The sequence below is a fragment of the Dermochelys coriacea genome, chromosome 27 (assembly GCF_009764565.3).
Source record: "Dermochelys coriacea isolate rDerCor1 chromosome 27, rDerCor1.pri.v4, whole genome shotgun sequence".
Taxonomy (NCBI): domain Eukaryota; kingdom Metazoa; phylum Chordata; order Testudines; family Dermochelyidae; genus Dermochelys; species Dermochelys coriacea.
In genome coordinates this window covers 1,718,900-1,746,752 of record NC_050094.1, presented here as the reverse complement: position 1 = coordinate 1,746,752, position 27,853 = coordinate 1,718,900, and the positions used below count along the sequence as shown (strand labels likewise).

The 27,853-nt window shown below is 55.6% G+C and overlaps 1 protein-coding gene across 11 annotated transcripts in view; it reads left to right on the top strand.

Annotated features, from left to right (window-relative positions):
• FMNL1 (formin like 1) overlaps positions 1-27,853 on the top strand; it is a 65,807-nt gene that overhangs the window by 2,197 nt on the left and 35,757 nt on the right. For 6 of the 11 annotated variants that reach the window (XM_043503276.1, XM_043503278.1, XM_043503275.1 and 3 more), the window contains exons 2-4: positions 19,532-19,615; positions 24,466-24,579; positions 26,199-26,272. In XM_043503276.1, the coding sequence (XP_043359211.1) occupies positions 19,532-19,615; positions 24,466-24,579; positions 26,199-26,272 (272 nt within the window). Of the gene's footprint in view, positions 1-19,531; positions 19,616-24,465; positions 24,580-24,611; positions 24,798-26,198; positions 26,273-27,853 lie in introns of those variants that run through there. The other 5 variants (XM_043503279.1, XM_043503277.1, XM_038385668.2 and 2 more) reach the window with 2 other exon arrangements.

Below are 27,853 nucleotides of genomic sequence, written 5' to 3'. Positions count from 1 at the left end.
CTTTGCTCTCCTTCTTCTAGGCCTTTTTCAGCCTCTTCTCCACCTCAGTATGAGGTGATGAAAACTGGACACAGAACTGCACATTGGGTTCCACTCCTGATTTAAATTAAGAGGCCATAATTAAACCATATTGTGAATTGCATTTTTCCCTTTTTATCCCATTTGGGGAGCCTATTTGTTTGTTGTTACCCTGCTGCTCCTGATTCCTTCATTGCCGCACTCCTGGGAGTAGTCCTAACTCACCTCTCAGAGGCTCTCCGTTTGCCACGGCATGTTGCGCTTGGTCAGCTTACAACAGGGCTTGGGGTAACGTTTTCAGAAGTGCATGAGGGAAACTGGTTTCGGAGTAGCAGCCGTGTTAGTCTGTATTCGCAAAAAGAAAAGGAGTACTTGTGGCACCTTAGAGACTTACAAATTTATTAGAGCATAAGCTTTCATGAGCTACAGCTCACTTCATTGGAGACTAAGCTCCTGAGTGCCTAAGTCCCTTTTGGAAATGGGATTTCAGCTCCTCACACTCTTGGTCTTGGCTGTACAGTTGCTGGACCGAGCTGTGTTATAAACACATTAAAGTGGTGATGCTTCTACTGTGTAATCCCTGCACTGCACCTACCACAGACACTCTGGTGACAGGTGCTTTAAATGTTCCTTAAACTGGTCCTTTCACCTCCTGTCATTCTGCAAAGTCCTTCAGTACCTTCACGTCCACTTGGCGTTTCTCACAATCTCCTCTATCATGGGTTGTTTTTTTTTTTTAAAGGATGCATGATCTTGTGGTGAGGTCACAGGGCAGGGAAGGAGGTAAACTGGGTTCTATTCCTGCCTCTGCCACTGGCTTGATGTGTGGCCTTGGGCAAGTCCTTTTCCTTTCTTGAGCCTCAGTTTCCCTACCTGTAGCATGGGGCTAAGTTTCCTCCCAGCAGGGCTGTGCGACTTCATTCAGCGATTTTTGTATAATACTTTGAGCTTCAAGCGAAGACTAACGAAACTAGCCCAAATGACTTCATATCATCCTTGGTGCCCTGCATATACACAGTGAATTGGATGGTCCAGTCCTGAGCTCCTGGGTGCTTCCCTTGCATAGCCCTTTGTTTCCAGTCAGTTAATCAGAGCCTATATGCAATGGGAGCTTTGCTCTGTGAGTATTTCCCTTAATAGTCTCTTCATAGTGTCATGGATTTTGAGGCCAGATGGGACAATTCTGATTCTCTAGTCTGACCCCCTGTGCAGGCCAGCCAGGGAATCTTGCCCCAGGAGCCTAGAACTCCTGCTTGAGCTACAGCCTATGAAGGCCCCTGGCGGGGGTCTTGTTTTGATCTGACTTTTAACAAAGCCATGTCTGTGCACCTCCCAAAGGCCTGGGGAAGGGGTTAGCCATGCAGTTCAGTGAGACCAGTAGAACGTGGGCAGCTCGTGTTTACTGCCCTCTATAAGCCTGGAAAGAGCCACTTCCTTGTTGCCCCTGGCAAGGGAAGGGGGCTTGGCTCTCAGTTCCTGCAGCTTTTGCTGTAAAAATACAAAGTTTCCAGCTGTTACAGACACACAGCAAAAATTGCACACGAGACCCTGGTACCACCCAGGGAGTGCCCCATGGGATGTTCCTAGCGTTGAGCCCAGCACAATTGACAAGACTCTGGTCAGTTTTCACTATTGCTGTTCAGCACTGGGCAGTCCTTAAACTGACAAGGATCATGTTGGTTTCACTCTGCTGCTGGCTGGGAAAGCTCAGGTCAAGGCTGATACATTCTTTTCAAGACTTTGCTGTCTTTTTCACCAATTGCAGGAGGGGGTGGCTTAGTAATCAGTACCAGGCCTGAAATTCCTGCCTTGCCTGGAACACAGCTCTGCCATCAGCAATGTCCACTGACCCTTTCATCCTTGTATCTGCCATAAATATATGGGTTCTATGCAGTTGCGGTGGGGGGGGGGCTGGGCCTGGGCCTGGGTTCTTTATTCAAAATTTGCCTTCCATTGCAGGGGTGGTTGAATTTCTGTGGTTCTATGTTTATAGGTTATATGCCGCTTGGGGTGGGGCAGGGGCTATATGAGGGTAAGATGACGATTACATCTACAGCGTGCTCCCAGGATGTGTTGTTCCCAGCGCTGAAGGCTGAGCATGGTCTGCTGGTTACAGCAGGGGACTGGGAGTCAGGATTTCTGGGTTCTGTTACTCCCTGCCTGGACGGCCATGGGCCTCTGTTTCTCCCTTGGGAAGATGGGGACATTGTGACACTGATTGAATGCATGCAAAGCGGTTTAAGATCCTGGGCTGAAAGGTGACGAGAAGAGCAAAACAGCGTTATTAGAACAGCATGTCTTAGTCCCATCCGGACCTCCAGGACCCTATGCCTAGCTCTGCAAGAGGGAGTTCACAGCAGGGTGCCTGCTTGCAGTAACATGGGAACTCTGACTCTTGTGAAACATTGCTGATGTCCCAATCTCACTTCCTTTTTTCTGTGGACTCCCCCATGCCAGTTACTATCACTGAGCCTGCTCCAAGCACGGGGGTGGTTTTTGCTAGGTGTGCAGGAATTGGAGCCTGGCATTTATCTAGGTCCCAATCCTTCTAAATCTGCTTGTGAATTTTCACAGCCCTCTCTAAACGCTTCTCTGTAATGGCAAGTTGGTGGATAAAACATTACCCTCAGCAGGGGCCTGCATGCTGGTTAGTTCAAAGTTTATTCATAAGAGTGGTTGGTTGCTGGGGTATATGCATTGCGTTGTGGGTGCAATTCATGTGCACGCCATCCCATGCTCTCTGGCAGCTCCTGACAGCTATAGCTGCACTGGCAAAGCGGACATGTTGGGGCTTGGCTGGGCTGGGCTTTGCAGGCAGCTGGGATGGCACTGCAGCCCCATGCAAGTTCCCTTGGACTAGAAGCAGCCAGGTCTTTGGATAGAGAGAGATTTTGCAGTGTGGGTCAAGCATGTGGCCTAATGCATTAGCCTTTCACCCCCAGAGACCTGGACTGCAACTGGACTGTGGTTACCAGCGGGTGGGTTTCTGAATCCTTCTCATGCCATCGGACATCACTTAGGACAAAGCTCTGCCATCCCTGTCTATCCTGGAGAGCTCTCTCTGCTGTTAAGTCCCCTGCTGGGGACTGCCCCTTGGCAGTTACCCTGTGAGCTGTGCCAGCAGGAGTTGTCATTTCTCAGAGGGCTACCCAAGCTGGACAGGTCAAATGGTAGGCACCAGCCAAAAAGCAAAGCTTTGCCCCTCCAGGACAGGGGATGAGCAACCGCCTATCCCCACAGAACAGTCATGTCACAGAAACACAGCAAGGGATGAGGACACAGTCACACAATGCAGCATGAATGGAAACCTGGACTCAAGAGAAGCCAGGCCTGGCAATTACAGGGGTCCTGCAGGACATGGCTGAGGGGCAGGCTGAACTGTGGTAAGGGACTGAGGACTGGGCTAGCAGAGGATGAGCCTGTAAGTCAGGAATGAGGTACTCTGGCAGAGCTGGGGTGGGATAGCAGGGGATTGGAATTGAGGGGCACTGGCAGAGCTGTGGGACGGGGAGAGCCCAGGGCTGGAATTGCAGGGGGATTGCAGGTCAGGATTCCTGGCTGTAGTCAGTGCTTTTTATCCTTGATTATTAAAGCCTTTTCTCCATGGAGAGTTACACTGGAATTGCTCTAGCAGAATAGTTGTTCCTCTAGAACTCCCCCATGGGAACAGAATAAAGTCGGTCTAATCTGGAATAAAATCGCTTTTCTTTTGGAGAAGAGCATCCTCACAGAGGTACTCTGCTGCAGCATTACCCATCAGCTTCTCTGCCTGGACGTGCCCTCGGTCCAGATTTGGGAGGGATTCCCACTGGTGCAGCTTTTCCAGTGGCAGTTTGCTAGAATTCCCCGGTGCCCACAAGCCTGCAAGCCCAGATGCTTTTCCACTGGCACCGAGGTAGGGAGAGGGTCAGGAATAGAAAATGGAGCTGGGAATTGAGGCCAAAGACGTGGGGAGGTGAATGTGAGCAGAGGCTGAAGGCAAGCCCAGTCAAAAATAGCTGAATGAATTTTCAGCTGGGCTGGCGAGGCCACATGACCCCTCCCTCGCAACAGCTCTGTTCAGAATTTGGCTGTGGGGCTTATGCACAGGCCGGGGGTGGGGCTCAGAAGAATGGAACGGGTGGGGGTGTTGCCAGCTGGGGATAATAACAGTGTGATCTGCAGTTCCAGGGCAGGAAGGGTGAAACTCCCCAAATGCAGGTTGTACAAACTCCCTTTCTTCACCCAGGTTTTTTTTCTTTCTCCTTCTCAGATCTAAAAGTGACCAGCAGAATTCAGGTGGGGTCATGAGGTAGGGAAGCGATTTGGGCTTGTCTAAAGCCCCAGGGAATTCCAACCCCGTTAATATGGAAAGCAACAACCAGCTCTGTGAGCTCACTGGGCTATCTACACCAGGCCTGTACAGTGTTCGTGAACAGTGGGTTTGCTTCAGTGAATCAGAGCACATCCATCTACGCCAGTCTCTCTGGCTCCTGCTGCACTCTTTTATCGCGTCTGCTCTCACACTGCCTGCCGTGTTGGAGCAGCCTTGGCCCCCACTGGATCTTATCATTGGTCCATCTCGCCTGGCCTCCTACGCCCACCACACCGGTCCAACCAGTGGACCAGCTGGGCTCAAGTTGTCCGTTTCCAAGTGCTCAGCACCCACAATTGGGACCAGATTCTCCACCGAGCTCTGAGCCCACTGTGCTCTGCTCTTCTGAAAAACTGGCTCTTACTCTGGTGCTTAAAATGGGAGCTGAGCACTTTGGAAAATCTGGCCCGGAGGAGCTCTCTTGAAGACTCTGGCTGCAATCTAATTTAAAAAATAGCACTGCACAAAATCGGTGCCACACATGTTGAATGGATTAAAAGCTGGCCAACTGATAGATCTCAAAAAGGAATTGTTAATGGGGAATCGTCATCTAGCAGGGGTGTTTCCAGTAAACTCCCACAGGGATCTGTGCTTGGCCCATTGCTATTCACTATCTGTATTAATGATCTGGAACAAACTATAACCATTGCTGGTAAAGTCTGCAGATGAGACACGCTGAGCGAGTGGTAAACAATGATGGGAACAGGTCATTTATACAGAGTGATCTGGATAACTGGGTAGGATGGCATCACGTGCACAACTTGTGTCTTAATGCAGGTAGGTGGAAGGTCAGACCCCTCAGAACAAAGAACATAGATCACACTCACAAGACAGGGCAAAAAATCCTTCTCCAATGGTGGCTTATTCTTTCAGGGATCAGCATAAACTGTGTTTCCACTAGGAACACAGCAAGCCGTTCCAGGTGCAGACGAGGCCTAAGGGAGCAAATGCAATCCGTGCGGTGTGGAAGGAGGGAGGTTAAGGTGCATTGGTATGGCATTGGTGAGACTTCCTGGCTGCTATGTCCAGGGCTGGTGTCCACCCTTCAAAAGGGATGTTGACAAATTGCTGAGAAGAGACCTGCAGCCTGGCTTTAGGGAGTGAAACTAAAGAAGCTCAGTGTATTTAGTTAAGGTTGAGAGGTGACACAATTATGGTCTGCAAGTCCCTAGGTGGGGAGATTTCTGATAGTAGAAAGAAAAGGAGTACTTGTGGCACCTTAGAGACTAACAAATTTATTTGAGCATAAGCTTTCGTGAGCTACAGCTCAGTTCATCGGATGCAACATCCAATGAAGTGAGCTGTAGCTCACGAAAGCTTATGCTCAAATAAATTTGTTAGTCTCTAAGGTGCCACAAGTCCTCCTTTTCTTTTTACGAATACAGACTAACACAGCTGCTACTCTGAATTCTGATAGTAGAGGGCACTTTAATCTAGCAGACAAAAGCATAACCAGATCCAATAGTGGGGAGCTGAAACTAGAGAAAATCAGATTAGAAACGAGGCACAATTTGTTAATACTGGCAGTAAATAACCATTAGAACAACTGACGGAAGATTCTGTGGCCTGGAGCCTTTACATCATTGGGTGTGTCTTTCTCACGGACCCGCTCTGGCTCAACCAGAAGTTCTGTGCTGGGTGAGGTTCTCTGGCCTGTGTTATACAGGAGGCCAGACCCAATGAGCATAACGATCCCTTCTGGCATCACACGCAATGATTCTCTTCTCCAGCCCAGGCAGTGACCCATTCCTGCCATTCTTTTATAAGGCTCCTCTGCAGCTGAGCAGCTTGACCCGTGCTGGGGCTGAGCTCTGCGGACTCCCCCTCCTACCAAGCCCAGAAGTTATTGAACAGGTTAGAACTACCTGCCCCTCTGTACAATCCTGCACTGGAGTGGATTGGGGTGGAAAGAGCTCCTGCTGCTTGGCAGCCCTTCCCTGATCATACTCCCCAGCACCTGGACTGGCAGTGAATCTTGTCCCCAGTCACCGTCCCTGCCTCCTCTGCACGACTCCCCGTCCCATCTGGCCGTGCGCGGCCACGCCCTGGCCCATGGGCTCTCTGCCGGCCGCATGGGCGGGCACTGCACGGCCTGTGAGGTAGCGAAGGGAGCGAGGACCTGGAACCGCTGGGGATGTGGGAGGGTGCGTGAAAGGCTGGGACTCGAGGGTGGCTGAGCAACCACATTGGCTCCATGTGCAGAGAGAAACTGCTGCTTGCTCTTAAAATAGAGGTGGGAGCAGCAGGTGGCTGCTCCCTCACAGCAATAAGCTAAGCAGCCTCCAGTGTCTTCAGCAGCTCCTTGCGTCAGCCGTGGAGCGTGAGTGGCGGGTTCTCTCCTGGCATCAGGGTCCCGGGAGGGCTGAGCAGACCCCATAGCTGGTGCTGCATGTGGGAGGGGGGAATGCTCCAAGCCTGGGGACCTGCTCGCTTCCAGCCCCCGGAGTCTCTTGTAAGGGATGGAGACCTGACCCAGGGAGCGGAGTCAGTGGCCTTGGCTTTTGGAAGCCTACACTGGTCAGCCCGGGCCGGGACAGGGGCTGCCTGGCTCTGTATGATGTTCCCACGAAGTGGGGGCAGCTTTGGACCTACCTGATCTGAACAATTCACTGAGCTGGAGCCACGTGGTGCTGCAGTGAGGAGCTGGCCCTGAGGCCAGGTTAAGCACCACCAGAGACCCTGGGTGGGAGGCAGGCCGGGCTCTGCTGCCAAGTGAGGCTCCTGTCAACCCTGAGCCAGGGGCAAGGCGACTGGCCCTGCTTCTCAGATGGGGTCAGTGGGTTTGGGGCACAGAGGCTGCTCAGCTAAGCTCTGGCTTTCCTTGCGGGCCCAGCCCTGTGGGGTGCTGCTGCCCCCCGACCCAGCTGAGCGCCATGAGGGCACGGGGGCCTTGGGAGTGGTTCGGCCAGTTGCTGCAGGGGGGTAGATGTACTTTATTCTTTCTTGGGGGAAAATGTGCTGAACAAATTCCAAGATTGGGCAGGGAATTAGAGTCTGTTTCTGCCTCCCCAGTTCTCCTGGGCAGGTCGGGGTATCCTGCCCCAGCAGGGCTGCAGGGGGGTGTTTCTATTCCAGTAACACTAGAGGCCCCCAGTGAGATGAGGGACCGTTGTGCTGGGCACTGCAGACACAGACACAGGCGACGTGTGGCCCCTCAGGCCCAGTGAGGGCAGGGACATGCCCAAGGTCACCCAGCAGCTCAGTGTCCAACTCTGGAATAGAACCCAGGTCTCCTGATGCCCAATCCAGGGCCCTACCCACTAGGCCATGGTGCCACCATAGCTTGCATGGGAGGGAAGATCTACTCTTGCACCTGCCATGTATTCTGAGTGGTCTGGTAAAGGTCCAGGTGGGCTCCAGGGGTCCGTCTCCCCACCATTGCTGTCGCCTACTGCAGGGGCAGCCACCATGCTGGGGAGTACAGCAATCGCTCTCCAGTGGCTTGTCTCCGTGGGGTATTGCAAGTGCATCTGTTGGGGCCTGGGTGCAGGATGCCCGAGAGCAGGGGCCCAGCAGGATGGGGTGAACAGGATGGGTTCCTGCCTGATCCCGGAGCAGGTCGAGATACAACTGGAGCAGTGGCAAACCTGGTGCCTTCAGCCTACTTCAGGGAGGAGTGTGAATCATTGGGAAGCCATTGCTCCAGCCATACTCCGCTGACCTGGCGGCCAGGACTCCTGGGTTCTGTTCCTTTCTACCATCCTCTGTGTGACCGTGGGCCAGTCACTGCTCCTCTCTGGGCCTGGGTCTCCCCTCTGTGCCATGGGGACAATCTCCCTCCATCCAGGTGGGTGTGAGAGCTGATCATGGGCAGGGACTTGAGAGCTTCTGATGGTGGTGCTAGTAGTGAGGGGCAACGCGAGGCTCCTGCCTTTCAGCCACAAGCTGGGCTGGTGCTTATTCCTGCACCAGATCTGGGTGCGGTTCATGCATCTCTTGCTTAGTGTGAGATGCGACTTTCCTGCTTGTGCTTGGACTGGTTCCAGCTGAGTTGCTCCTTCCCCCGAACCTAGGGAGATGGACTCTGTGAGGCTGCCCTGTCCCTCACTTCCCAGGGCAGAGCCCCCTCCCACTGCACGTGTCTGCCCCTGCACTGATCATCAGGGTCACCTCAGGACCAGCCCCTGAGTTTTTGTGGGTTTGCCCCACGTGCTGGGTGGAGTGATGCCATTCGAAAAGCTTGAGATGGAGAAGACCTATTGGCCCATGGAGCCAACCCACCCCAAGCAGGAGTGTTCCCTCTTGTAATGTGCTAGTTTTAAATGTCCCGAGCAATGGAGGCTCCACCAGACAGAACCCTTAGCTCTCTTCCCCCGCATGGCGATTCCTGGGGCTTCCCCTGCAGGATCTCTCTTCCAGGCCCCAACTCTCTCTGCCTCCCAGTGTGAGGCTCTGATCCCCGGATATCCTGGGTGACGTTCCCTGGACGCACCTGCCACTCCCACTTGGCAGCAGTGACCCTAGTTCCTGATGCAGGGTCCAGCCCAGGAGACCTCTGGGTCTATACCGCGCCACGCACCTCATGGCTCAGCCTAAACTGTCCCTTTTAACTTCATCCCCCATCACTTCTACCTACACCATCCCAGCCCCCAATTCATCCCCCTGCCTCCGCGGTGCAATTTGCAGTTGCTCCGCTCCGAGCAATGTGTGCTGTTCAGAGCTGTACCACGGCACATCCTCCCAATGCTCCCGCGAAGCTGGGGAGCAGCCACCCTGCCCCATGATGGGATGTTAAACAGCTGCCATGCTCAGCCCTCAGCAGTGGCTGCATTTCAGTGCTAGGGGATGTGCTCCGTTTGCAGGGAAAGGCATTGTATAAATGGAAGTGCTTTGACAAGTGTTCTCCCCAGAGGCAGCATTGACTTCTGGGCTCCAGAAATAAGCCATGGTACCCTGGGTGGGGCATCGGGTCAGGGAGGGTTAACATGGCACAGATGGCAGAAGCCAGCAGTGATTAGCCTAGGTGGATGAATAACCCCCAGTGATTAGCCAGTTAGGCTTGTCTCCTTGCTGGTCCCTGCCGTGCTGGGCGCAGAGTCTCCAGAGTGGATCTGGTTCGTTTGGTTGTGGGTCAATGTACTGAAGCCGTCAGTTCGTCAGCCAGGTCCAACCCTCAGCTCCCACTTCCCCAGCCTGGGGGGAAGGGAATGAAGGTGGCCATCCACACAGGACATGCATAGTGCTCAGCCAAGTCTGCTCCAGGTGCCCTGGATCCAGCTCTGCTTTTTTACCCTCTCTGCAGCTAGAATCATACTCCCCACCTGGGGCCAAGCAAGCCTAGACCAGGGCCCCTGCATTTCAAGGCCATAACCCTTTATTGCCCAGGGCCTTATGCCCCCGGTTCCTGTGGCCCAGCACCTATGGGGCTGATCCGAGCACTTGTGTCTCTGCCTCTGGGGCCAGGACTCCAATCCAGTCACCCCTGAAATAAGTGGGGGTCTCTCATCAGTGCCCAGTGCAGAGATGGCTGCATGCCAACAGCACGGTGCCACTGGCCCCAGCTTCCCGGGAAGATCACTCTGGGCTCTGAGAAGCTCAGGACTGCAATAGCGGGTGGAAGCCAGCGTAGTGCTGGCCAGTATTAGCCGTGTCTCAGTGCCACGGGTACCGGGCCGGCTAGGAGGATTTATGGAACCCAGTCATCAGCCTCCGTCAGCTGAATACTTCAGCTCTGATAGTTGGCCAGGTGCTTTCCCTCCTCACTGGGCAGCCCCCACGTGGGTAACAAGTGCCTCATCCCAGCCCTGGTTGGGAGATGGGGTGAGTCCTTTTTTCCCTTCTGATACTCTGCCTGGCACCGTGGCAGCAGCATGGTCCCTGCCAGGTGCCTCCTTGGCACCGTATCAGGAGGGTTGGTGGCTTGGGGGGGAGTGGAGAGCCCCCCTCAACTCCCGATTGGGGGGCCAGAGGCTCGTCTTCATCCCTCCAGCTCTGCAAGGGGCCCGGAGCCCAGGCGGTTGCATCTGCTGAATAATCCACTCCCTTCCCTGAGGAAGAGCCGAAGCTTGGGCCATCAATAACGCAGGCAGTGGCTGCGCTGCCCGGTGTCCGGCTTGGCCGTGGCAGCAGCAGGAAGAGCCCAACAGTACATGGAGGGTGGGCGCAGAGCCAGCGGCGTCATGCAGTACAGGTACCTCGGGGGAAGGAGGCCCCTGGATCAGCCTCAGCTGCGGGGCTGCCCTCATTTGGCCACGCAGTCCCTATGCACAGGGCCCATACGGCTGGATACTGACCAGCCCAGGGGCACAGGCAGTCAGGAGGGTGGAGGAACTCATGGGCACCTTACCCGGGCCCAGTTTGTAAACAATCCAGCGGAGCCTCGGGTGTGGGAGGGGCACAGGAGTAGGTGCCAAACCTGTGGGGCTTGTTGAACCTGCCCGGGATGCGGGGAGGGGGGGGTGAGGGAGGCCCCTTTGCATAGCTCAGGGGCATGATCACGGCTGGCACTCAACAGGGCCCTCCAGTGTCTCCAAAGGGCAGCGGGGAAGGCTGAGGATGGGGACTCATGAGCATCCCCAGAGTGGGGGGATCTGGGGATTCCCCCATGAGGAGTCTCCCCTGGGGCTGCTCCTGTACTGGCCCCTCCATCAGCATGAGATGGACTCTGGCTGCAGTCCCCTCCATGCCCCACTACTCCCGCCCACAACCAGCTCCTGGCACCCTAGGGTGCTCCTGCATTCTACCCCCTGCCCTTTGCCCTGGGAGCTCCCCCTCGCCCCAAGGTGCCAGGAGCACATGTCTCTTGACGGGAAACCAAACCCACAGGGAGGGGCCTGGCGTTTTCTCGCTCTGCTTCTCGTGCCACAACCCGCTAAAGCCACCTGTGATGGTAGCCAGGGGAGCAGCAGAGCGGCTGCTTCCTGCCCCTCGCTGCCTGGCCGGCCTTGGGGGCACTGGGAAGCGGGAGGGAGGGGGACCCCCCCACGAGCCGCAGCCACCGTCCTGCTGCTCCCAGACAGACTCTGGGTGCTGCTGCCAGGCCAGGCTGTGCTGGTGGGAGGTGGTGACAGGAAACAGCGCGACTGCCTCTGGGGAAGGGCTGGTGTTGAGCTGTAGCTCGGGCTGCCCTCCTGCATGCCTGCTGTGTGTCCGCCCGTGGGTGGCTTCCATGTGAGGGGGCCTCTGCATGTGGCCCAGGCATGTGCCCATCTCTGGGTGCCTCTGGGGTGTGCCCCGGGCATGTGCCCGTCTCTGGGTGCCCTTGTGGGTGTGTGCCCCAAGCATGTGCCTGTCTCTGGGTGCCCCTGGGATGTGCCCATGGCATGTGGGCAGACCCTGGCTCATGTTATACTTCGAGTGATCAGGTGGGATTAGTACACTTGCCAGCTGGCTTGGCTGGGCCAAGGCAGCCCCTGGCTGCATCTCTTCCCCCCCGCCCCCCCCCGGGGCTGCTGCTCTGTCTCCACATCATCCCTCGATCTGCCTGCGAGTTTTGTGCTGGCACAAGGGGCCTGGGAGAGAACCCTGAAGCCTCACCCCCCATCCTGCCACCAGCGTGGGAGAGCGAGTGCAGTCTACTGACTGTGGCACCGCCTTGGGACTCAGAGACTTGGGTTCAGCTCCCAGCGCCATCCTGACTTGCTGGGTGACGGTGGCTGACTCCCTTCCCCCTCTGCACCTCAGTTTCCCCTCTCAGCTCTTGTCTGTTCAGGCTCTGAGCTCCTTGGGACAGGGCCTGTCTCTGTGGGTGCCTTTGCACAGCAGCCCCTGGGTCTGTCTCGCCGCCCCTGGCCTCATGCTGCTGCCTTGAAAATTGCCGTATGGACGGTGCAGCTTAGGCTCTGAAGCCTTTTGGGGTGGGGTGTGGGGCTTCAGAGCCTGAGCTCCAGCCCAAGTCACGGCTTCAAAACGCTGTCTGCACAGCTGTTCTGAGCCCATCAGCCAGAGCCTGTCTCAGCCTGGGCTCGGAGGCCCGCTGTTGGCTGTGTAGCTGTACCCGTGTGTCTGTTCCATGCCTGGCACCATGATCTTGATGGACCTCTGGGTGCTGCTGGCATACAAATGCCAGCATGTCTAAGGCTGTCCTTTTGGCTCCCACCCTACCCTGCCTTCCCTCTGGAACAGTTTCTCTGGGCTGGGTCAATGACTTTTGCCTTTGGCCAGACAGGACCCCCTCTGGGCTAAAGGCGCTGGCGTAACCCAATTGAAGAGGGTCCTCTGGTCCAGCTCAGCTAAACGCGCCAGCCCAAGTCTTCAGCCACTCCCAGTGGTGCCCTGTTTCCTGAGGTTTCAAAACGTGTCTGAACCACTCTCTGTAGGACACACAGGGCCCTGCAATGGGCATCAGGACTCCTGGGTTCCTAGCTCCACCACTCACTGTGTGATCTGGGGCAAGTCATGGCCTCTCTCTGGGCCTTGGTTTCCCCATCTGTAAAATGGGCTAATGATGCTCATGACCAGAGATCAGTGGATGAGAGTGCTACAGCAGTGCAGAGTATTCTGATCCTTTACAGGAAAGCTTATTTATATGAGGTCATGGGTGTCTGGCACAGGGCAGAGAGAAGTAAGGTGGCAGCTCCCTGCCTGACACAGTGAGGTGCATGTGTTGGGGTGGGGCTGCCGGGGAAGCCTGAGCTGAGATTGGAACCCAGCTCTGATCACAAGTGGCCCCTCCCTCCTGACTGGAGCTGAATTGCCTCTCATTATCTGCAGCCCACACAGCCAGGAAGGAGCCAGATGGCTTAGGTTGGTGTCCCCAGGAATCCCAGCCCAGCACGGGCTGGTGCATCTCTGGCACTGCTGTGGAATAGGGCCAGCTTCCCGTGCAAGCCTTGCCCTGTGTCCCCCAAGTGGGACAGTGCTGCCAGCCCAACGAGCATTGATTCCTCTGCCAGATGGGAGCAGGGGAGCTGCCACTGCCTTCATGTCTCAGGCTGCCGACTGAAGCGCAAGGGACCCGCTGTCACTGCCAAATATAGGCCAGGTTTCTCTGGGGAGGCAGCTGCCTGCTCCACAGCCCTGCTCTGCGGGACCTCAGGTGACTGCATGCCAAATGGATCAGCACAGAGCTCCTCGGGCACTGGAGCCTGGATTTGGGGCAGAGCTCCCGGTGGTGGGATCTGGGGCTTTGGTGGCACAGCCCACTGGAGGCCCCCTGTCACCCCCCCCCACCATGGCCTGTCTGAGGAGTGGCAGCAGGGGTCAGAGTTAAGATCATTGGGGAAGTCTGTGCTTTTTGGAGATGTTGTTTTAGGCTCTCTGCAGACTCAGGTAGTCACATTCTGGTCACGTTTTTCAAGCTTTTTCTTTACACCTGCAAAGGCTGGAAGTGTAATGTTTTCAAATGACAGCTGAGATCCTGGAGGCCTAGCCACGGGCCCATAAGCCCGATGATTTAGTCCAGTCCTGGCTGCAAACTGTATTGAGCGCACGTATGGGAAAGAGACATGGTAGGAGCTGCTGGCTCTCACTCCTCTGCTCAGGCCATTACATCAGCCTCTCCCTGCTAGGTCACCAATGTCCCTCTAAACAGGAAAAGAGGTGCACAATGGCCCATTTGTGGAATCGGTATAGCTGGGGATTGCACTGGTTAACTGGCAACCAGAAGAAGTACTTTTTCACACAATGTACAACTAACCTGTGGAACTCATTGCCAGGGGATGTTGCAAAAGCCAAAAGTATAACTGGGTTTAAAAAAGAATTAGACAAATTCATGGAGGATAGGTCCATCGATGGCTATTAGCCAGGATGGGCAGGGATGCAACCCCATTCTTGGGGTGACTCTAAACCTCCAGCTGCCAGAAGCTGGGAGTGGAAGACAGGGGTGGATCACTCCAGAATTGCCCTGTTCTGTACAGTCCCCCTTGAAGCTCTGGCACTGGTCACTGTCAGGGACAGGATACTGAGCTAGATGGACCATTGGTCTGACCCCATGTGGCAACTCTTACACTCTTATATTTGTATTGCAATGATGCCCAGAGCACCCAGTTGAGATAGGGGCCCTACTGTGTTCACTGGTAACAGTAGGGACCATGTGGCACAAAGACTCAAGGGGGACCTAGGAGTCTGGACCCCTAGGCTGGGGTAAGCCACAAAGGCTTGTGTCCCGGAGTATCGAATGTCCAGACAGCATGAACAAAGGTGTTAACTGGCAGTCAATTCACTGGAGTTTAAAAACTCCTATGTAAGCAATTGCACTGTTGCAGCTCCTTGTTTGTAGTAATAATACTGACCTACATTTATAGAGCTCCTTTTATCCCAACGCACTGTGCCAGCTGGAGGGAGGAATCGCTTCACCAAGCACTGAAATGCAGCCACCTTTGGGGTGGAATGGGCAGCTGCTTAATAGCGCAAAACAATGCAACACGTTAGTTTAGGACAGGAAGCGAAGAAGGATTCCTTATGCAACTGAAATTGCTGGAAAGAGCTAGGGGAGACAGGAAGTAATCAACCAGACTGGCACTTGGCTCAGACACCAGGGTTAACTTGACCCTCCTCTTGCAGGGTGCCATGGGATTTTTAATGATCACAAGTGGTCGAAGCCTTGGCGCTATGTCTCATCCAAAAGACGCCCCCAGCAGTGCCAGCCCCACCTGGGGGACACCCTTCCAAGTGCTGACTGGGGCGGTGCCCACACAGCTGTTGAGATCTGATGAGGCGGCTGGCAGGCATGGAACATTCAATCTGTTTACTGCCCTCTGCTTGCGGAAGCTTTGCCTCATTCTCAGCTCCCCCTGGCCCTGTTATCACTCCCCATGCTTCAGCAGGGACACCCAGAGCATGGTTCTGTGCCCAAGTGCTGCCCTCTGCTCCCAGGGGAGGATGTAATGGTGTGCTGTCATGGGCGGGGTGCACAGCTTGGCGCCCTGAGCCCACCTGAGAGTGTGCAGATGTGCTGACAGCTCCCTGCAGGATGGAAACACCAGACCAGGGAGGAATCCAAGCAGGGTCTGATCTGGAGACTCAGGGAGGGCCTTAGACAGCATGTGCTCCTCTGCTCCTGAGGTGATGGGCTGGTGAATTTCAGGCCTAGGCACCTTGCGGCGATGCCAGTGCAGCATCTCATTTGCTGAGGGCTTCACGTCCATCAGTAGCCCAGGCAGCCGAGTCTGAGCCAGAGGCCAGTGAGGAGCTGGCAGCTCAGCTGGGAGCTGTGGGAGCACAGATGGTTGCTTTCCCTAGGGCGAGCCACGTGGGTGGGCAAGCTCCAGTTTATTAACGGTTACGCTTTGGAAGCTATATGAAGCACAGCGAGTGAGCTGCCCACAGCAATTGTGATGAACAAAGCCCTGGAGTATTTCTAGCACATCCCTACGAGGGATGGCAGTTCTACGTTCTGTGGGCTAGTGCTCGGGCTGGGAGCTCGCCGACCTGTGAGCCCAGCTGGGCTCTTAGATCCTTAATGGAGCCCCCAGATGTATTGGAAATGGGAGAGGAGGCCAAATGGGACTCCCTGAATGGTTGGGAATTAGGGATCCTAGCCCCAGCAGAGTGTGGGAGGAGGGGCTGGTCGCTAAGCCAGGGCAGGAACCTGCCCTAAAAGGCATTAGCACAGTTAGGAAAATGGCTCTCTTGGGACAGGAACCAAGAGCCCAGGTTCAGAGCTGCCCCGTATCTGTGGGGCCCTCATGTTGGTTTAAAGTCCCATTGACCTGCCTTCCCTGGTACTGGTGAAACGGCAGAGGTCTGCCCAACTGCATTAGTCACCGCTGGATGGTGGCACCCAGCATCTCTCCTTGGTCAATGACATTACCCAAAGAGGGGCTATGATTGGCGGGTGGCATTGCTGTCTCTATGCTGGAGCGAAAGCCCCACCCCTTGCCAGCCCCTCCCGCACCAGGCTCCACAGCCAGGACTGTGATGCGTAAATCTCTCCCATCAGGGTATCTCCTCTTTACAGATGGGGAGGGGAAGTGACTTGTTGGAGACAGGAGTTCTGGCTCCCAGCCCTGTGCTTTAGCCCGAAAATTATCCTGCCAGGGCTGGTCCATGCTGGGAAACGCCACGTTGTCCATGAGCGACTGGGCCGTTAAACGCTGCGGGTAGGTGGGGGTGGTTGTGTGTGATGCTCAGGGAGCTGAAGGCAGCCCTGCCTACCCGGAGTGCCCTGTGCTGTTAGTTAACGAACCACCTGACATGCTGCACTTGCCCTTGTGTCCACTGCTTCCTGGGTACCAGGTGGCACCATGCAGCATAAGCTGGTGGGCGCCGTGGGGATGGGACCCATTCCTTAGGAGAGCGCCCAGTGCAGGTGCAGCTTGGGCTCTCAGCCGGCTGCTCTCAATAGGAGCACAATCCTGTTTGGTCACCTAGGCAGTGAGCGCCGGGGCTGTTGATTGTCTCAGTGAGGCTATTTCTATTTCTAGCCTCACAGCCTAATTTTAGCCTCCCTGCTCGGCTCAGCTTGGCTCTGCATGGCTGCATGAGGGAGGGAGGAGAGCCCCCGCCAGATGTTCACCCTAGTGTTTCCAAAGCAAAGGGACCAAATGAGCCAGCACCGATGGGATGAGTGTGGAGGGGAGTGATCTGGATCCAGTGGGACCTGGCTAAACCCAGCTGTGCCTGGAGCAAGGCTCTCCCTAAACCCTGGGATGCCTTTCTGCCGCAGGTTTCCCCACTGCTGGAGAATCCCTGAGCCATCTCCTGAGGTGGCTCCTGTCCTCGGCAGAATCTCGTCTCCTCTGAGTCGCACACACTGCCTCTGGTAGCCTCATTCATCCCCAATGCACCACAAAGGGCACTGAAGTGCAGTTAGCGGGTGGTGAGATTTCCGCTTCATGAGTGCATCTGGCTTGGCAGGTCTCCTGGATACACTCCTCTCAAGTGAGCTGAGTCTCTCTTGCTTTGTTCTTGAGCAGTTTTGGTTTTAAGCCCAAATCCCTCTGGGAGTGTGTTTCCTCTCCTTTCTCATTACCTGTGCTCCTAGGATGTTCTGTCCATGTTGCAGGCTTTGCAGCCTGGTAGCCTGATGACTCAAACTATGTTGTGTGAAATGCCATGAGCATTGGCTGCCCTCCGCGTTGAGCACTGTGAGAAATCTGCAGGCACTTCACAGCTGTCACTGTCACCACTCAGAGTCATGGCAGCAGTGGGGCTAGAACTTAGATCCTCCTGCTCGCAAACACAAGCCCTGAGCCCTTGGGCTAAAGGAGAATCCCTGTTAGCAGTGTAGGGTATATGACCCTCAGTGGAGCAGTTCTCAGTCCATCCAGTAGAGGGCACTGGTTTACAGAAACACCTGCCAGCTCATCACATGATGGAGGTGCATACCCTGAGCACCATGTGCCATTGTTCCTGCCTTCCATGAGCAATGGAGCTTTTCCTCCCAGCTGACGGCTGCCCCTCCCTGGGGCCTTAGCTCCTGTCTCCTTGCTGTTTGTGGGGAAAAGTGATGATTTTTTTAGAACCAGGAAGATAACCCACACCCTGCATTAAATATATGTGGGGAACTGCTGGGCTTCATCTCTCGAGCAGGATCTGTGGTCCCCGTCCCCTTTTAGTGCCCCTCAGGGCTTCTTTCATGGCTGCAACCCCATTGCCGCCCTGAGTCCTGGCAGGCTGCCCGGGGAGCTCCAGAAGCCCCAGGGCAGGCAGGTCTGTGTGCTCGGGCTCCATCTTGGATGCCAGGGTGGAGCATGGCCTGCTGGGAGCTGTAGCTCAATGGGCCATGTGCTGGAAGGGAGCAGGACTTTGGCCTGGTGGTTTCCTCGCTGGATCCCCGGCACCAACACTCAGGGAGCGAGCTGCACATAATGTAACTTCGTCAGGCCCGAGTCCTCCCCCAGCACAGCCGAGCATAAGGAGAAGTGAAGTCCCCCGTGCTACCTATTTGGAAAGGGGAAGTGAGGTCACGTCCTGTTCCCTCACACGCAGGGCGGGGGCAGCCTCTGGAGAAGCCAACTGTTTGTGCCCAATTACCACACGAAGGGCCCGATCCCGGGACATGCCGAGCTGCCCAGGGCCCTCGCTGGCTCCCAGTCTCTCCAGATCGGGCCCTAACCGACTACCACGGGATGGGGAAGCAGGAAGGAGCTGGGTTGAGCAACATCAGTGCTGGGAACACTGCAGCGCACAACATCCTGCCGCTGAGCTAATGCCTCAAACAGACACTGATTTCATGGGCTGAGACCCATCACGCGACTGCACACGGCTCTCACGTGGTCTCTCAGAGGGAAAGCGTTAACTGCCCTTAATGCGGTTAAACGCCCTTTCAGATGGCAAGGGGCAATGTCCACCGGCTGCAGCTGGGGGCTGGGAGTCAGGACTCCTGGGTTCTGCACCCCACTCAGTTGCTCGCTGTGTGGACTTGGGCAAATCACATCCCCCATTAGTGCCTCAGTTTCCCCATTCATAAAATGGGAGATAACGATACTGACCCATCCGGCAGGGCCAAGCTGTGAGGCTTGAGTAGCTGATTGTAAAGCGTCTGGAGACCCCCGGTTAAAACACGCTGTCAGAGGGTGTCTGGGCTTGTTGAGACAGGTGATGGGGAGCTTAGATCTGCACTGAAACTTGACTTGGCTTTATTGATCCTTGTGTTCTACATAGGCAGTGCCGCAGCACTGAGCAAGTGCCTGGGGTTCTGGCCTGGTTCCCCCCACCCCGCCGGCGCTGTGCGCAGTGCAAATCCTGAGAGGGGATGGGCTGACTCCTGGGTTGGTGGTGAGGAGCAGTGGAGGGGGAAGTCCTCAGGACACTATAGGCTGAAGCCTCTCGTTCTGCAGCCAGACACTAGAGTGGATGTCGGAGGTCTCCACCTGTCCAGGACAGACTGTCTGTGTCTGTGCCGGGGTCCAGCTGGCAGTGGCCATGCTGGGCTGGGAGTCTGTTTCTCTGAGACCTGACCAGGCCAGGCAGCTCTGGTTGGTGATGGAGCAACCCAACCACTTCCTGACTTGGAGCTGGAGCTCAGGGGCTCCGTCTTTGGAGATGGAAGGGTGGGGTGGGGTGGTGGGAATGCAATGCTGGTAGGACGGTGGAGACCTGAGCCCAGCCCCTTGGGTACAGGGCACTGGAGGAAGATGGGGTGACATCACCCAGATACCTGGGATGCGAGGGACCCTGCCTCGTCCAGGTTGGGCCTGACACACAGATGGATAGGGCTCAGCCCTCCCCACACAGGGGCTCTCCTCCTTCATCTGCTTCCCTCATGGTCATGGCAGCTGGGATGTACCTCACCCAGCGCCCACTCCTGTCTTATCCTGTCTGTCTCCCCTGCAGGATTCCATGAACCTGCCGCCTGACAAGATGAAGCTGCTCAGCCAGTACGACAGCGAGAAGAAGTGGGAGCTGATCTGTGACCAGGTGAGAGTGAGGTGCCCAATCCAGGGAAGTCTCTAGGAGCTGCAGGCACCCATGCGCCACCCCCCATGGCCACCCTAGCACCTGCTGCCAGAGATTCAGCTCCATCCATTACCCGCTGCTACACAACACTAACGGCAGGAAACTCACACCCAGACACTTCCTGTGTTGCTCAGGTTGGTACCTGATCACAGGCGTTCAGTCTGCCGCTTCGCAGCATGACTCACGGCCGTGGGGCCGCAGCGGGAGAAGTCACGCTCATTGCTTCAGCCCACAGATGTTCCAGATGTCAGGAGAGGTGCTAGGCCGGCAGCCTCTGCTCCCAGCTGGGACGGTCTGAGGGTTGGCTCCCCTGCCAGCAATTCGCAGTCATTGGAGGTGCCAGCAGGGGAATCTGATGGGCTGAATCCTCCGAAGCCAAGGAGGCTAATCCCAGCGGTTTCCTGGATGAGTCATTTCTCCCTCCTTCTGTCATCTCTGCACCCAGCCAGTCAGTTCCTGATCGGCAGAAAGATTCACTCCACCGCAGGGATGGACTTTCTGCCAGAGGCCTGTTAGCTGGGCCTCCACCCAGGCTCAAGTAGCCTTTTCCTGGTGATCTGCAAAGAAAGCTGGGGGTCTATCCTCTCGCTGTGCATTGGTGCTGAGAGGCCTTCGGGAGGGAGCAGGGACTGGGCATATGTGTGCACTAGTTCTTATCCAGTTCAGAGGGGGTTGGGAGGAACAAGGCCCAGTGCTTCCAAGGTCTGACGGATTGGGCCCTTAATGCCTGCCAAGTGCTTTGAGGATGCAAACGCCGCGTAAGTGCTGAGTATTATTAGAAACCAGTGAAAGATCAAATGCCTCAGAAACCCCTGTAATTGACGCATCTCACTGGAGCGACTGCTTCCCTGGGGGAGGGGCTGGTAGTTTTGGCTAGTGACTTTGAATATTTTAAGCAGTTAGCCTCTGCACTTGCTTCTTAGCTCAGGGGCTCTGATGACTCCAGATTTTGCTTTTGGGGGTCTGTGTTGAGCGAAACCCTCAGGTTTGGGGATGGAGGCTTGGGGGTGGGGGTGGGATGCTGAGCTGTCGAGCAGCGAGGCCCCAGGCTCACTCAGGTTGGCAGTGACCACTGGGCATTGCTGTCCCAGGGCTATCTTGTTTCTCCTGATGGGCAGTTAATTTGGCTCCTGCTCCTGGGACCCATGGAAGGAATGACAAAGCCCTGATCATGGCTGAAGATAGGGCAGCGGAGAGGCCGTAGGCTGGGTGGGCCATGGAGACTGACCTCCCTGTCCACCTTCGGGCAGTCCCTGCAGGCTCGGGGCTCAGTGCCCTGCTAGTCGTGCTGTTCCTTTCCTCTGCATAAATGGAGGCTGTGAGCTGTTCACCTCGGGGCTCACCCAGCACAGTCATCCCTGGCCCTAGCCCAGAGTTCTGCTCAGGGGTCACAGGACTGCGCAAAAGCAATGGGTGTCATCACCCCTTTCGCCTGCCTGTGGTCCGGGGGCCTGAGTCTGACCAGAGCTTGCTGGGCCGTGTGCTCCTTGAGGAGATGGTGTGGGGCAGGAGTCATCACGTGCCGACTGGGGATACTGCGCAGAGCAGGCTCTTCTTGGCTTATTCCACGACCAGAGCCTCAGAGCCCTGATTCTGTCTCTATCTCCCGCCCATCAGTGAAGCCCTGCAAGGGTGCCAGGAGTCCAGCATCTGGGAGGGGGCTCATGCATTCCTACATCCCAAGGCCAGAAGGGACCATCCAGTCTGATCCCCTGGATAGCACAGGCCAGACACCTGCCCCACAGTGATCCCCAGGGCAGGTCTGTTAGACAAATGTCCCATCTTGATTTAACAATTGTCAGAGAATCCACCTTGCGAAGTCGTTCCAATGATTAGTTACCCTCGTGGTTAAAAATTTACACCTTTCCAGTCTAAATTTGTCTAGCTTCAACTTCCAGCCATTGGATTGTGTTATATCTTCCTCTGCTGGATTGAAGAGCTCATTATCAAACCTCCATGTGCCAGCCTCTGTCCCCAGGACTGTTCTGCTCTGCTGCAGTCACTTCCCTTCCCTTTGCCTCAGTTACCCCATCGATCTACCAGGAAGGAGAAGTCCTGAGGCACTTGGATGAAAGGGGATCTCGATGCCTAACCCAGGCCAGTCCAGTGTGGCTCAAGCAGTAGTAGCTCTTGCTTTTAAATCCAGTGGTCCCAGTTCAAGCCCCATAGATGGATCATCATTAGAGAAATATACGTTTCTGTTACGAAGGGTGCGTCCACACTCAGACTGCTACAGTGGTACAGCTTCAGTGGAGACAGTGACAGGAGGGGCTCTGCTGTCAGGCCTGGTCTACATAGAATCATAGAAGATTGGGGTTGGAAGGAGTCCTCAGGAGGTTCTAGTCCAACCCCCTGCTCAAAGCAGGACCAACCCCAACTAAATCATCCCAGCCAGGGCTTTGTCAAGCCAGGCCTTAAAAACCTCTAAGGAAGGAGATTCCACCCCCTCCCTAGGTAACCCATTCCAGTGCTTCACCACCCTCCTAGTGAAATAGTGTTTCCTAATATCCAACCTAGACGACGCCCGCTGCAACTTGAGACCATTGGTTCTTGTTTTGTCATCTGCCACCACTGAGAATAGCCAAGCTCCACCCTCTTTGGAAGCCCCCTTCAGGCAGTTGAAGGCTGCTATCAAATCCCCCCCTCACTCTTCTCTTCTGCAGACTAAATAACCCCAGTTCCCTCAGCCTCTCCTCGTAAGTCATGTGCTCCAGGCCCCTGATCATTTTCATTGCCCTCTGCTGGACTCTCTCCAATTTGTCCACATCCCTTCTGTGGTGGGGGGACCAAAACTGGACGCAATACTCCAGATGTGGCCTCACCAGTGCTGAATAGAGGGGAATAATCACGTCCCTCAATCTGCTGGCAGTGCTCCTACTAATACAGCCCAATATGCCGTTAGCCTTCTTGGCAACAAGGGCACACTGCTGACTCATATCCAGCTTCTCGTCCAGGGTAATCCCCAGCTCCTTTTCTGCAGAACTGCTGCCTAGCCACATGGTTATGTTGACGTAAGCTGCCTTGCATCAACCTAGCTGTGGAAGTGTCTTCGTTTAACTGTGGGTCCTGCTGACATAAGTGCCTCTCTACGCCGGTTTAGTAATGCCACTTCTCCAAGCGGTGGAGAGTCATGGCCGCTGTACTTAGGTGGACACAGTGTCAGTGCAGACTCTGTTGCTTATATGGACAGGTGCTGACTTTCAGGAACCGTCCCACAATGCCCCACAGTGACGGTACAAGCGCTACTGGTGAGGTTGTGCACCGCCAACACAAGGAGCCAAGCATGCACGCACAAGCAATTTAATAACTGCAGTGGCTGGATGCCGATGTAAGTTAGGTCGATGTAATTTTGTGGTTGACATGGCCTGACTGTTGCTCATCCACCTCCCCGAAGGGCGGTAGCTAGGTCAGTGGAAGAACTCCTCTGTGGACCTAGCGCTGTCTGCTCCGGGGGTTAGGTCAGCACAGCGATATCTCTCAGCAGTGTGGGTTTGTCACGCCCCCAGAGATGGAGCTGGGCTCATGTACGTTTTCAGTGTAGACCAGACCTAGGACAATTAGCTCTTAAAATGAATTAACATCTGTGTGCCCAGTATCTGCAGTGACACTAGATAGCGATTGATTGATGGGCACACTGCTCACCAGCTGGTGTCAGGCAACAGTCCCTCTGCACAATATTATACTGTGGGGCGGGAGGCAGGCCCAGCGCTGTGCCCCGGGGGAGTGGGGAGGAGGGAAGGCAGGCCCAGCGCTGTGCCCTGCGGGGGGAGGGTGGCAGGCCTCGTGCTGTGCCCTGGGGGTGGGAGGGGGAGGGGAGGCAGGCCCAGCGCTGTGCCCTGGGGACAAGGAAGGCCCAGTCCTGGGCCACGTGAGGGAGGGAGGCAGGCCTGGTGCTATATCATGGGATGAGGAAGATGGTCTGGGATTATGCACAGGACTGGACAGCAGGAGATCTGGGTTCTAATCCCACCTCTGCCACAAACTTGTCCTTGGGCAAGTCGTTTAATTTCTCTACTTTGTAAAATAGGGATAATATTCACCTAATTCGTGGTCAGGGCTTGTGCGACTTAATGGACAAGTGCATGTAAAGAGCTTTGAGAGCCTGGGTTGGAGGGGATAGGAAGGTGCGGCGTACTCTAACAGACGTGGCCTGCGGGGTTTACAGAGCATCCAGCTCTGGGCACTGCTCATCCTTGGCTGGGCAGGACTGGCAGTTGGAGGTGGTGAGACTGGAGACGTGACTAGAGAGCGCGGTGGTGTGGTCTGGGGCAGGGGCCTGCAGGGTTATCACAGGCAGCTTCTGTATTCTGTCTTCACTGGCGTAGCTTCCGAGCTGGGGAGGGTCCCTGTGACTCTCCCCCACCCCCATGCAGCCACAGCACTACGTGATAACAGGTGTCTGAGAGAGGCTTGTTGGCCTATCGCAGCTCGGTGCCCTAAAGAAGAGGGCTGGCTGTGAGTTCTGAGCCAGGCGGGCTCACTCCCTCCCACTCAGCATGGAAATCCTGCCAGATCCTGGCAAACGTCCTTTCTGTGTAAAGCCACTAATTCTCCGTCTGGCTAGTTCCCAGGGGCAGACGACCTGGGCAGCAGATCGCTTCCAAAGAGCAAGTCTCTCTCCCTGGCCCTATGCAGCTGTTTCTCGCGCACATCTCAGACCCCTGCAGTCTCCTCAGCATCCCGCTCACTTGCGGGTACTTGCACGGGTGTGCACTTGTGCACACACTGCATCAGTGCTCGGGGCTGTGTGTTCTCCTCTATCGTCTGAGGAAACTGGGCTTGAATGTCTCCCTTCTCCCCCATCCTCACAGGAGCGGTTCCAGGTCAAGAACCCCCCCGCTGCATACATCCAGAAACTGAAGAGCTACTTGGACACGGGCGGAGTCAGCAGAAAGGTGACCTCCGATTGGCTGATTGCCATGGCGGTATTATCCTCCCCTTTTATTCTCCCCTCTCCTTTGCAGCCCCTTAGCTTTTGTACCGCAGTCGAGAGCCGAGGTCCCTGAAATGGAGTAGTGCACCCCCAGGGCACAGGAGCTGTTGGAAGTGGTGCACTGTAGCAGGGTGGTCTGTCCTCTGTAAGGGGGAGGAGAGCCTGGACCAGACAACCCCTTTCCATGCCATGAGCCCTTCAAGGACACAGGTATTGCCGGGTGCAGCAGACTAGCTGGGGGTTGGGTCAGGTGGCTACCTCCTGCTGGCTGGCTGGCTGGCTGGCTCCCAGGAGGAGAGGAAGAGCAGAATTACAGGGCAGCAGCAGCCCAGGAGAGAGGCTCCCAGAGCTGGGACCCAGAAGAGAGACTGGGGGCTGGGGATCCTGCCTGAGTCACAGCATAGCCCCCAAGGCTCAGTGGGGGCCCCAGAACCAAAGGGAACAAGTGGGGGAGCAAAGGAGGCTCCCTGGAGTGGGGCTGGCAGCTGGATACTGGCGGGCTGGGAAGCCGGCCTGAGACACAGCACAGGCCTTAGGAGAAGGGCTGTGGAATCGCTTGGCTGCGAGGAAGGCGTTTAGTCCAGGGACCAGGGCACAGGGAGACCCACAGGAAAGACGCTCTAGAGGGGTTGGGGCTGGGAGAGCTGCCTGGCTCAGAGGAAATGGGAAGGGAGCCCTGGAATGAGGTGAATTGGAGCTGGAGCTGCCTGATGCCAGTTGAGGCCCCCTCACTTCCAGCCAAGGTTCCCCCAGCTCCCTATGCCTCCCTTCTGAGCACTCCCTGGCCTTTTACGTGCCCACTCCCTCACACACTACCAGCACCCCTCCCCACAGTCTAACCTCATTAGAGCCGGCGGGAAACAGGATTCCCAGCTCACAAAACTTTTCCTGATTTCAAGAACTTCCCTGTTCTGCATCGGGATGAAACTGCGACTTTTTGACTTTTTTTGTGTGGAAAAACCTCAGAGAGACACCCCCCCCCCGCCATCCCCCATCATCCCAGAATAGCCGGTAGCCTGGGGTCAGGGCACTCCCCTGGGATGTGACAGCCCCAGGTCCCAGGGCTTGTTCTGAGTCAGGCTATTCTGGACTGAGGCTGCGTCTCTCTCTCATTTTGACTCGAAATTCCATCCTGGGCCTGAGGAACCTGCCTTAGAAAAGTTTCATTGAAGCTGGGACGTTCCTGCAAAAAGTTTGGATTTAACAGATTGGCATTTTCTGATGAAAAACCATTTAGTCAAAAAATTTCCAACCCCCTCTAAACTTCACGTTCTGTAGCCCACCCTACCAGTCACCCCCAGCCAAAAGGCCTTCTCTTCTAGATTCCCCCAGGCAGATCTCCACCAGCCAAATTTGAAACTTATTTCACTTTGACTCTGTAAATACTTAAGTCTGTTAAGGCCTAAAATAACTGTGCACAAAAAGGAGATGCTGGCACAAGGCAAGGCAAGCGTCTGTTTTCAGAGGGTGGTACATGGACCAGTAATGTTTGGGAATTGCTGCTCTAGAGGTTATTTGGAGTTAACATAGGTGGTAAAAGAGAAATGAGACTGCAACCTGGCCAGTGATGTTGCAGATCTGTCTAACTCCCCTTTGCTTTTTGAAACGCAGTTTAAGAGGCGAGTGCAGGAGTCCACACAGGTGCTCCGAGAGCTGGAGATCTCGCTGAGGACCAACTATATTCGGTGAGTATCTAATGTCCAGGGTTAGTGCAGATGACTCTCTCCTTCTAGTGGCTGCTCCCAGCCTGCAAATGACTCAACTCGTGATAGGGCTTGTGCTTCGGTGGCTGCAGGTCTGTGTTTTAGTTGGCAGCTGTGCTGACTGGGTGTGCAGACAAGGGGTGTTGCACTCTTGCCTGCTAATCACTGCAGGCCTGCAAGGAGGCAAGAAGCAGGAGCTGCTACCAATGCTAGCCGGAGGTCTGCTTTGGCTCCAGCAGCAGAGCTGCTGGTTTTTGCATAAAAGGTCCCTGGTTCAAGACCCGTCAGGGATGCATTCCTGTCATGCTCCATCTGCTGCTGCTCCTCAGCTTGGCTTTCAGATGTCATAACAGGTCGTGCCGTGTCTGGGAGGGGTGAGCACTGTGGGGAACTAGGGATGGCTCCCATTGAGTTTGCCTCAGTGCTACCATCCCACTGCGAAAATCTCATGACTGTGGTGGTGAGGCTTTTGTGGGCCCCTGGCTGTCCTCCAGACCCATCCGGATCATGGAAGATCCAGAACAGGTGCAAGTCTGGCTGGAGATGGGAACTTCACTCCTCTGATGGTTAGAAAGCTTTTTGCCTAATTTCAAACCTAACCTTGTTGATGGGCAGTTTATATCCCTTTGTTCTTGTGTCCACACTGGCACTTCTGTGGCCCCATGCTTTGTGCAGAAGCCTCTCTGAAGTTACCTGGAGTGCAGCGTGTGACGGGCTCTCAGGATCAGACCCAGGCTGGGTGGGAGTGGGCACTGAGGCCTGGCTGGCCCAGTGTCTGCACTGCCAGGGTGACCTGGAGTATGTCTACTGCTAAATCTACCCCCACGCTGTGGGGCACACCCACTGGGTAGTGCTCTGACAAATGGGACCCAGCATTGATTTGGAACGTCTATACTGTTGTCTGAGCATGGGGCAAAAGCAGATGGGCAGTGCCCCTCCCTGATCGTGGGGCTGGGGCTGTCCTGTGCCATCTGGGGCCTGGCCCAAAGCCAGTCACGTCTCAAAGCAATGGAGGCAGTTGGAGGCATCTGTGGGCGGGTCCTGTGGTAGATGGGCTGGGGGTGATGGCAGCCGAACAGGAGACAAGTGGAGGGGTTGCATGGAGAGCAGGAAGGCAGGTTTGGAGGTTCAGGCATTGGGTTCTGAGATTCAGGTGACCTGGGGGCAATTCCCAGCCATGCCACAGACTCCCTGCTGGCCTTGGGCGAATCCCCGCACGTCCCTGAGCTGCCATCCCCCGCCTGCAAGATGGGGTGGCAGTGATGGCATGCCTGACCTACGCTCAGTCTTGAGGGGAGCTCTGAGACTTTGGGGGCCGGGCGGAGGGACTTGAGCTCTCAGGAAAAGAGTAAAAGGCTCCCTCTGGAGCAGGGAACCTGTGAATAACCATGCAGTGGGGGAAGCAAGAAGAGGGCCTGCTGGCTGCCCTTGGGGGATGCAGCTGCACAGCAAGGTCCTGATGGAAAGTGACCCTCTCTGCTCCTGTGAAGCCAGGCCACGCATCCAGCCAGGCCGGACCAGGATGACTCGACACCACCCATACCCCCAGAGGGCTCCGTCCTA